This window comes from Carlito syrichta, unplaced genomic scaffold (genome assembly GCF_000164805.1).
Source record: "Carlito syrichta isolate Samal-C Ts95f unplaced genomic scaffold, Tarsius_syrichta-2.0.1 Scaffold290818, whole genome shotgun sequence".
NCBI classification, from domain to species: domain Eukaryota; kingdom Metazoa; phylum Chordata; class Mammalia; order Primates; family Tarsiidae; genus Carlito; species Carlito syrichta.
In genome coordinates this window covers 28,408-39,259 of record NW_007234914.1, presented here as the reverse complement: position 1 = coordinate 39,259, position 10,852 = coordinate 28,408, and the positions used below count along the sequence as shown (strand labels likewise).

At 43.9% G+C, this 10,852-nt stretch overlaps 1 protein-coding gene across 4 annotated transcripts; it reads right to left on the bottom strand.

Moving 5' to 3' along the window:
- Nucleotides 1-544: 544 nt before the first annotated feature.
- Nucleotides 545-10,262, bottom strand: CHAMP1 (chromosome alignment maintaining phosphoprotein 1). Of its 4 annotated transcripts, none has more exons than XM_008054453.2 (3): nucleotides 10,199-10,262; nucleotides 7,495-7,601; nucleotides 545-3,229 (listed from the first exon to the last, which is right to left on the bottom strand). In XM_008054453.2, exon 3 carries the CDS (start codon nucleotides 3,173-3,175, stop codon nucleotides 740-742), a length of 2,436 nt encoding a protein of 811 aa, XP_008052644.1. In that variant the 5' UTR covers nucleotides 3,176-3,229; nucleotides 7,495-7,601; nucleotides 10,199-10,262; the 3' UTR covers nucleotides 545-739. The 4 variants fall into 4 exon arrangements, with proteins under 4 accessions (XP_008052644.1, XP_008052645.1, XP_008052643.1 ...); XM_008054454.2 differs by lacking the exon at nucleotides 10,199-10,262 and adding an exon at nucleotides 9,897-9,915; XM_008054452.2 differs by lacking the exon at nucleotides 10,199-10,262 and adding an exon at nucleotides 8,664-8,956.
- Nucleotides 10,263-10,852: the final 590 nt, after the last annotated feature.

Below are 10,852 nucleotides of genomic sequence, written 5' to 3'. Positions count from 1 at the left end.
ATGCAAGGCCCGGGAGCAGGACATACAAGATCTAACACATTTGGCAATTAAGAATAATCTGTTTGTGTGAGCCAGATCTTACGGTTACAATACAGAACGGAAGACTCCATTAAAAACAACTAAGGACAAGAAAGACCCCAAATCACACTTATCTGTCTCTCAGTCTCCTATAGGAGAAGGCTGCAAACTATTTTAAAGACGTACTCAATTTTCCCCATTAGCAGAAAATCAGCAACCCTGAGACTCCAACTTTCCGTGACATAAAACCTAGTAAACATCTAGAAACCGTTAGAGTCATAAACTTTATATGATCAAACAGAACATAACTCTTGTGACTTTAAAATATACGTAAAAAATCAAGATCTCAAATTTACTTATCATGCCTAATTCCTAAACATGGCAACTAACGCTTTCTATTGTCTGAAGTCAGTTTTACTCACACTAAGACACACTTTAACTGAGTACAACCTGCTCTTCATTGTGAAGTGGAGTAGCTACTCCTCCATAATTAAGATACTTAACAGAAATGAGAACCTTTACCATCTGGAGTATACAGTAGAAATTTATTGATTTGTAAGATAAGCACATGCCACAAAGAAAATAAGCAAATGTCCATTCTTGGTGACACAATTCAGACAGTCAAACACTACTGCTCCAACTAGGCTACTTAACAAGCTACACTGTCAAAGAATGGCTTCAGACAAACAACTCTGAAGGCCAGAGTCACAGTGTTTAAAAATCAGATCTGCTGCTCCTCCAGGGGTGGTTCGAGAGCTTCCATCAGCTTTTTATTTGCTTCTTCGTTATGCCGGCTTTGACAATGAGTTAAGTGTTTCTTAAAGCCTCTTGGGAAATTTGACTCAAAATTACAACGTGGACATTTAAGTAAACTTTGCCCATGAGCTGCTACATGATTTTTAAGGAGAGATTCCAGAAGAAAAGCTTTCCCACAAATTGTGCATTTGTAAGGGCTATGAACATTATGCTTATTAACCAAATGATGCAAGACAGCACCTTTTTTCATAGCACGGCAGCAACAGATTTTGCAATAATACTTTCCTTTTCCACGCTTCATGTATTTTGCAATCTCCTCTTCAGAGATAAAAGCTTCTTTTTCCTCAGTAAATTGTAGCACACTTTTGGACTGCTCTGGACCAGTCATGTCTATTTTGTTCTCTTTACTAAAGTCAATAGATTCCACATCAACTTGCTCTTGATCACTACTCGATTCTTGGCCCTTAATGTCTATTGCATCCAAGTCCGTTTTTATATACTCACTGCTGCTAAGCTCGGCATCTGAGCTCTCCTGGTTGTCTTTCTTGAGCTTCTTTGAGGAAGGAAACAAAGTTTCTTCCAAGAGTTTCTTAGGTGTAGTCAGAAGTTCTTCCTGACCCAAAATATCACACTTCTGCTCATCTGTGGCATCTATCTGTAGTTCATCACCAAGCTCAACTGCCTTCTGAGACTCTGGGAATGCAGCAGCTTTGGGAAGTTCGAAGGCATGCTTCCGGGGCTCTGGAAAGAGGGCACGTTTTCGTGGTTCAGGAGAAGCAGGAGGGGCTGTTTTGGTGGACTCCGGAAACAGAGCAGGTTTTCTAGGCTCAGTATCAATAGAGAGAACAGGCTTCCAGATATCTGAGGCTGCTTTGGGGGACTCAGATGGCCCAGAAGGACCTGGTTTTCGTGTCTCGGACAAGACAGCAGGTTTCTGCGGTTCAATAAAAAAGGAAGATTTCCAGAGATCAGGAGAACCACCACGGGAACTTTTCTGGGACTCAGGGAAATCTAGCGAAGTAGAAGTTTTCCGCTGATCAGGAGAAAGCTTCCAAAGGTCTGGTGACGCTGAGGGCTTTCTGAGTTCTGGAGATCCCGCTGGACTACGGACCTCTGGAGATAGTGGTGGGCCTGGTTTGCGAAGCTCAGGAGACATAGGGGGGACTGCCTTCCAATGTTCAGGTGACAATGTGGGGGCTGTCTTTCGGAGTTCTGGCGGGCCAGACTTCCATGACTCAGGAGACGCAGGGGGAGATTTCCAGGAACCAGGTGAGACTGATGAGGACTTCCAGGACGCAGGGGACATAGATGGAGTAGGTTTCCAAGGCCCAGGTGATATAGAAGGAATTGGTTTCCAAGGTCCAGGAGACACTGACGGAGCAGGTTTAGCTGGCTTCCAAGGTCCCGATGATGCCGGAGAACTGGATTTCCAAGGCCGAGGGGACCCAGGTGGCCCTGGCTTCCAAGAACCTGGGGACACAGCTGGGGCTGGTCTCCTAGGCTCTGGGGAGACAGCAGGGAATGGCTTCCAAGGTTCAGGAGACCCTGATGGGGATGGCTTCCTTGGCTCGGGGGAAGTAGTCCGGGCTGGTTTCCGAGATTCTGGAGATGCAGTTGGGGATGGTGCCCAAGGTTCAGGGGAAGCAGCCAGAACTGGTGACTCTGGAGATGAGGCTGAAGGTGGCCCCAATGTTTCTGGGAAATGAGAGTGTTTCTGCGGTTTGGGATTAGTGAGAGTAGCCTTTACTGGGTCAGGAGATACAGGGGCAAGTTTCTGAGGTTCTGGAGAAGGAACAGGGACAGGCTTCTGAGATTCGCAAACACCAGGGACTGGTTTAAGTTCAGGAGAAGAAACGGGGGCAGGCTGTGAAGGTTCAGGAGAAGGAAGAGATGTCTGCAGCTCAGGAGAAACAACAGGGCCAGGTTTCTCAGGCTCCAGGGGAGTAAGAGGAGTGGGCTGTGGTGACTCTGGAGACAAAACTGGACCAGGTTTCTGTGCGTCTACAGAAAGGGCAGGTATGGGTTTCAGGAGTTCTGCTGAATTAGATGATGTTTTCTGGTGTTCAGGTAGAGGAGGGCTTTTCACAGGCTCTGTTTCTTTGTTCAACTGATTTTTTGGTTTATCAATCCACTTTTCTGGGGCTGCATGTTTGGATGTGATATGATAGTACACATTAGAGTACATTTTGCTGGTGAAGAAGCATTTATGGCAGTGAAATAGCTTTGCACTTTTCTGGTAGAATATCATTTTACCTAACCCACCAGCGTCCATTTCGTCACAAAATTCTGGATGGATGGTACCCATATGGATTTGCACATTTTCATAGTCTGTGCCTCTGAAACTGCAGTGGTCACACTCCAAATGTGTTGATGGTTTACGAAGTTCCTGGAAGACTTCCATTCTTCTTTCTGTTACAACACACACGGTTCTAGTCTTTACAAACTTTCAATATTGCTGCAATAAAGTAGAAATAAGTTATTTTCATGAAATATAATTGACTATACACAATTTATATATATCATATATAAATATAAGGCTGTCAGTCCATTCTATAACTGCATAATTTTAAGTCTTGAATGATTCCTGTTTTATTAGATAATATCTCTAAGTATTACATACTAGGTAATATACTATTTTGAAGAGAAAGAAGATATGGAACTAAATTTTAACTCAGTCCCAGGCAATTTGCTAGGAGTTTTATATACATTTATATACATTTTAGAAATGTATATAGTTTATATTTATATTATATACATTTAATCATCGCATTTAATCCTCCTAAAAAATGACTCAACTATTATTTTAATTTACAGATAAAGAAACTGAGGTTCAGAGAATTAAATGACTTCTCTGGTCCATCTTACAGGACTAACAGTGACTTTACTGGTCCATCTTACAGGACTAACAGTGACTTTAGCCTCACCTGAGAATTATCTACTGTTTTTTATACTTTTTGACTCTCAAACCCTGAATTTATGAGTCATCAGCACACAAAGATGAGTAAATACCAAAATTAAACCTAAGCTATTTAAGGCTAAACAAGAAACTAGATCCTTTTCAGAAAGCACTTATTATACTAAACCTAGCTATAAAAAGATGGGGGTTTTTTTGAGTTGGGGTCTCACTCTGTCATCCAGGCTGGAGGACACTGGCACAATCATGGGTCACCACAGTCTCAACTTTCTGGGCTCAGGTGATCTTTCTGCCTCAGCCTCCCAAGTAGCTGGGATTACGGGCACGTGCCATGACGCCCAGGTAATTTTTTTATTTTTGTAGAGCTGAGGTCTTGCTATATTGCCTAGGCTAGTCTTGAACTACTGGGCTCAAGAAATCTTCTCACCTTGATCTCCGAAAGTGCTGGGATTACAGGTATGCATCACTGTGCCTGACTGGTTTTATTTTTTTTTTTTTTGAAACATGATGCCAGCTTGATTAAATGTCAAGATATCTTATAATGTTTAGTCCATCCCAATATAAAGTATTTCATTTATTAATTTAATAAAGAAATTATTTGATGTCCTATGACAGTCTAGGCACTTAGGTTTAAAGTAGTGTCTTGCAATATGGCATTTATGAGCTGAGGAGATAAGAGTGTGGAAACCAATGTAGAGAGGTTGCCAGGAAAGACCTCTCTGAATAAGACCCTCCAGCAGAGATCTTTTTATTTTTTTTGAGTTGGAATCTCACTCTGTCGCCCAGGCTGGAGTGCAGTAGCACGCTCACAGCCACCCTAATATAGACCTGCTGGGCTCCGGCGAGTCTTCTGCCTCAGCCTTCCAAGTAGCCAGAACTACAGAAGCATGTTACCATGCCCAGCTAAATTTTTGATTTACTGTAGAGACAAGGTCTCACCAAGTTGCCCAGGCTGGTCTCGAACCCACGGGCACAAGCAATCCTCTCGCCTCAGGCTCCCCAAAGTGCTGGGATTATAGGCTTGAGCCATTGCGCTTGGCAGAGATCTTGAATGTGAAGGAGTATGCCAAGCAAAGGCCAACAGAGAGGACATCCTAGAAGTTGGAACTTAGTTGCCAAAAAAAGATAACTTTTTCCATTTTAAACCCATCTTCTCAGGCAGTAAAAGCAACAGAAGTTCAGTTTAAAACATACTCATTCACACAGTACAAGATACTCACATTGTGTCAGTCCCCAGGGGTAGCATATACAAATCCACACACACATTCTACACAAAAGGGATCATATTAAACATATTATCTGGCAACTTGCCTTTGTTTAAGAAATTATCCAGGACATTTTTATGCATGGAGTAAGTACTGCCTTTCCTTCTACCTATCTTTGCATGTGAGGGTATTTCTGCTAGGAAAATTCCTAGAAGTGGATTGGATTACCAGGCTTAAATGCAATTTGCATTTAAAAATGATCCATTTTACCAAGCACTCAAAAAACTGTATTGTTACATATCAACAGGGTATATATGAGAGATAATTCCCTAACTCCCTCATCAACACTAATGTAATTAGTAGGCTATCTCAGATTCTGTAACTAACATGCACATTGAGTTTACACACCGAGCGGATCACAAAATCCTTGCTACTACTTGGGTTAAAACTGCTATCTCACTATTGTTTTAATGTGTTCTTCTTGAATGACAAAGATCGAGCACTTTCCTTTATCAGCCATTTGTCACTTTTTCTATGCTGGTTCCTTTTCTGTTTTTCTTTTAAGAGACAGGGTCTTGCTATTGCCCAGGCTGGACTTAAAACTCCTGAGCTCAAGCAATCCTCTCACCTCAGTCTCCCATTTTTGTCCCTTTTTATTAATAATTTGTAAATAGTCATTGTGTATAAAAGAAGTCAGCTCTTTTATTAAATATTTTCCCAGTTTATCATTTATTCTAACTTTATTTATGGTATTTTTTTAAACCACACTCGGTTTACATAAAAATTAAAAACTGTTTTCCTGTTTTAAATTAAGCTTTCCTACATCATTTTTTTCTTTTAGGTACGTGGTAGTTTTGCCTTATTTTGACAATTTCATTCTTTAACATTTGCATATTTAGTCCATCTAGTAGCAAGAATAAGATGGGAATCCAGCCGATTTTTTTCACCCCAAATCAGGTGTCTCAACAATATTCACTGCACAACCCTTTTCTTCACAGTTGTGTAATGTTCCACTTAGCGTTAACTAAATTTTATAAATACGGATTCTTCAACAGTTCCATTTTCCACCACTTTTCTCTCTCTCATCCTCCATTTCTGGTATGCTAGCTCAGATTCTGTAACTAACGTACACATTGAGCTTACTCACCAAGCGGGGGATCACAAAATCTCTTCTTGTTAAATTAAGCTCCATCATTTATTTACCAGCCACGACTGAGAGCATGCAATATGCACTGTATCAATGGTGATAACAATCAAGATTTTTTTTGCTGTTCCTCAAAGAACAGGGCAGATCAGAAACACAGGATCTCCCTTCACTAATTACAAAGATTTAATAACATTTCTAATTTTGGTAACTTGCTTTTTCAGATGTTACTACTGACAGCATTGTTTTCTATCACCTCTCAGTGGCCTGTCATCTGCCCCTCCCGCCGCCTTTTGGTCTGAGGCCAAAAAGGTGATAGTTGAGGAAACATATACTTTTCTTCTGAAAGTATTAACTCTTTCTAAGTTATCTAGCAGTTATTTTGTCTTTTAGAAAACTGTTTTTGGAGACAGAAGGACTACAACAAAAGGAAAATGAATCGTTCAGTAGCGATGAAAAATGTCTAAGAATGATCTTTAACTTACAAACATAATGAAAACATGTAGAAATGATGGGTGAACTATCCCATTAGAGCCCGCAGAGCCTAATGTCCAATAAAACCACAAGATTTTAGATAAGTCTGTATGTGTTTCCATGATCCCATCCGGCCACAGGCGGCAATGACCAACAGAAGAGCTCGTGTTAAGGAGCTGCTGTATCACATGGGCAATCTGGCCGAGTTATACTCCAGCTTGCTGGGTCGAGTCAGCCTTACACATCAGCCCCTGTCTCTCCCAACTGTCTCTCTCGTTCCTCTACTTACCACACCCTTTCTCATACTTCAAGAAGAAAATATGAACGAATACTCCAGAATTCACTTCTCATATGCCACATTCTACCATAGATATGTATGTGTAACACATATTTATATGTTACTGTGTGTGTGTGTGTGTGTGTGTGTGTGTGTGTGTGTGTGTGTGTGTATGCTTTTTAGAGTTTTCTCTCAATAACTCCAAACATTTTTTCAAAAAGTTTTCTCATTGTAAAATATTCTTCTGCCTGGCGCGGTGGCGCAAGCTTGCCATCCTAGCACTTTGGGAGGCTGAGGTGAGAGGACTGCCTGTGTCCAGGGGCTCAAGACCAGCCTGGGCAACTTGGTGAGACCTCATCTCTACAATAAATACAAAAATTAGTCGGGCGTGGTAGTACATGCCTGTACTTCAGCTACTTGGAAGACTGAGGCAGAAGGATCACCTGAGCCTAGCAGGTCGAGGCTGCAGTGGCCATGAGCGTGCCACTGCACTCCAGCCTGGGCAACAGAGTGAGACTCCGACTCAAAAAAAAAAAACAACAAAAAAAACCACAACTCTTCAAAGCATTAAAAAAATGAGAACCATTAAAAGCAAATAAAAAGTATATGCAAAGAAATGCTAGTGGAATAACAGTTTCTAAATCCAGGACAAATACTTTAAGTGGTGAAGAAACAAAGACCAATAAGCTCTCTCTACTGGACTTACCCGCTGTCTTACTAGACACCTTCAAAGAGTAGGCGGTCTACATGGCTTTTGGACTACACCACAGAAAACAGCCTAGAGTATATGAAGAACAAACAAAGAAGTAGAACCTGAAAAAAAAACAAAGGAAAGGTAATCAAAACTACATCTGTGACCATTTGTACTTCCGTAGAATTCTCTCTCTCTCTCTCTAATTTGCCCCCTCCAAAAGTCAGAGGGATCTAATCCAACACGCTCGACCACTTACTTTAATGAAATGACACCAAAGAGTATAGGAGATCCTCTGACACTGTTCTTATCTATCCTCCCTTTAATAATCCACTAGGGGATTATGCCCAGGTGCATAACCAGGCCCATCTCAAACCTACCACCTGACTTCAGCTTCTGTAGTCTTGGCAATACTGACCCAAATTCTTACTTCTTTTTTAATACTTTAAAGAAAAAAATTTATTCTTTTTTAAAAATAGAGACAGTCTCGCTATGCTGCCTAGGCTGGTCTCAAGCAATCCTCCTGCCTTGGTATCCCCAAGTGTTGGGGTTACAGGCGTGCACTGCTGTGCCCAGCCGAGTTTTACTTCTCTGACGAGCACTCAGAAGACAGCTGCTGTGACTAGACTGGCACGACAGGTGACTTTGGTCAAGCACCAAGCCTGCACAGCAGAATGGCAAATTGACATGCAGTGGGAGAAGGGACAACACAACCAATAGGGCCAAGGGGTAAAAAAAGAAAGGAAACCTGGAAGCAGGCAGGATGGTGGTGTCCTGACCCCAGGAAGGAACAGACATACCCGCTTCAGTGACTGCTATGGCCTCTTCTCTTCCCTTATGCACGTAAGAGGAACCACCACAGTCTGGATAAGTTGGCAAGAACAGAGTGGGATAATAACCCAGCCAACGGCTCAAAATATACTTCTGGTAAGCTCCAGCACAGTCATCTGCTCCTTCCTCTACTCCCCACACCTGGTCACTGCTTTAATGCTGACATCTCATTTCCTTGTCACTGGTCTTCCTCCCAACCCACTCCTCAAGGTGCTACCAAGGTCACTTTCCAAATGTGAAAGCCCAATTTGACCTGCCTGCTCACAATTCCCTGAAGTCTCCAAGACACTCCTATAAAATCTGAAAATGGCACATTCACTGTCATGAGCAGACCATGTTCTCAAAATACTGACCTACATGCAAAGTCGGACTCCTCATGCTTGGGCCTGTGCGCAACACATTTCCTCTCCTCACACTCTCTGTCCTGCCACGTGGCCACCAGCAAATTTCTCCATCCTTTAGGCAGGATGTCTTTTTGAGTACAGTTGCCCACCAGTATATGTGGGGGACTGCCCATGGATACCAAAATCCAGCACATACTCAAGTCCTGCAGTCTGCCCTGTGGAACCTGCACATAGCAGGTCTCGCAAGCTGTGAATACTGTCTTTTCTACTGGCATTTGGTTGAAAAAAATCCACAAAGCTCAAACCTGTGCTATTCAAGGATCAACCACGCTGGTCAATTCCCCACTCCTTCCCAATCTTCCTTGCCCCTCCCCCCCGGCACTGCCACCTCACTCCACAAGTTGTCTGCTCTTGGGGAGACGGGCCCCGCCATTTATTCACCTCTATAACCCTTGTACATCCCTGGCACACCGCATGTGCTCAGAAAACGCCTGGTCAATCCTAACATTCTCTCAGGATGGCTGGAAACCCAATCTTAGATTCGCAGGACTTTAAAACTAGAGGGAACTTGAGCTGAGGAGGACCTAGAGGACACTTCTAGCCTCAGAACCACAGGGAGCATCTACTTGAAAACTCCAGTTGAGGAAACTCAAGCCTGACATTAAATAGCTTGCTCGAATAAGGCAAATGATCAGCATCAGAGACACAATGAAGTTCTGCCATCCAGGTTCTCTCTAGATGTGATCCAACGAACACCGTGGAACTTAAGATCTTAAGAAGCCTGTGCAACTGGCCACAATCAACAAGATGACACTCAAACACCTGGAGCCCATACACCAAGCACACAAATGCAAGACAGTAAGAAAGCCGTACCCCACACTCTGCACCAGGCAGAGCACACCAGTGGATCGCTGTCTCCAGCTTGGGGCAGAAAGGACATTTTAAGACCGTCTCTAACAAACTGGGAAACATACAAAAGAAAGCAACCAGGATGGCAGGCAGGCACCCTTTTCAAAAAACGTGGTCGCTAGTGAACACAGACATCGAACTTCAAAAGGGGAAGAATTACAGATGATACATAAGCTGTCCTAGAAGCGATAAAACAGAAGCCAGCAGGAAAAGAAAATGGATCTCAGCTCAACACAATTTCACTAACGACTAGAACATTAGAACAAGATGCTGTGTCCGGCAGGAGCACTCCATAATCAGAAGCTGATCATCAATACAGGACTAGGAGAAAACCAGTGCTGGGTGAGAGAAGCGACTTCGCCAAAGATCACCGCAACGAGATCACAGGAAGCAACAGGAGACCCCCGTTTTCGGATCCTGGGTCTCTGTGGTAATACGATGCCGTCTTTCCCACAGCAGGTGAACAATCCACAGGGACGTTACAGAATTCGGCTTCTAAGTAGAGCTAGACAGCGGAGGTTCGTTTCTGCTTTTACATTCTAGGAAACTTTTTTTCTTAAACTTCAGACCGCCTAGCTGAACAAGTAACTCCACACTGTCCAGACTTTAGAAATCTATCTCATCCCACTTTTCACCTCCACAAGTTGCATCTGGTTTCTAAGAAAACCGAAGTCTTTCTCACGGGGCTCTGGCAGCCCATCACCCAGTGTCACGGAGCACATCGCGCCTCTTCCCGTTCGACTTCTTCCTTGAAGCCGAACACCGCCGACACCTTGCAAGTCACACATCCGACGTCACCTTGCAAGTCACACATCCGACGTGCGACTCTTGACGTCGCGCTACGATCTGCAGAGCATACTTACAGCCAGATGGGCCTGGGCAATCCCCTGGGTGCCCTCCCCCTCCGGGAGCTTTTCTGTCCTCTCAGTGAGTCCTGCTTCCCTCCCCGCTCCCAAAAAGGCAAAGCTAGATCCCTGGGGTCCATTCGACTGCTGACAGTGGTCTTCACCTCAAAAGGCCCGCTCGACCTTCCGAACAGTTAGTAAGCCGACCGTTCGAGTCGTTCCACGCCTAAAGAAAACACCCCGAAAGCACAAGAATCGCCGTACCCCTCCTCCCGCCCTGCTGGTTCCTCCGGTCCCAAGCTGGGCCCCCTCCAGAAGGCCGAAGCCCAGCGGCTGCAAAACCGGACGCTCACGGAGGGCCGACGGGCCCTCGCCGCGCGCGCTGGCTCTCGGGCTTCGGCCCGGGCACGCTCCGCCGGCGGGAAGACGCGCCCCGACACGACG

What these genes read in the sequence shown, in the direction of transcription:
- CHAMP1 (XM_008054453.2), bottom strand. Translation starts at nt 3,175, where the DNA reads ATGGAAGTCTTCCAGGAACTTCGTAAACCATCAACACATTTGGAGTGT.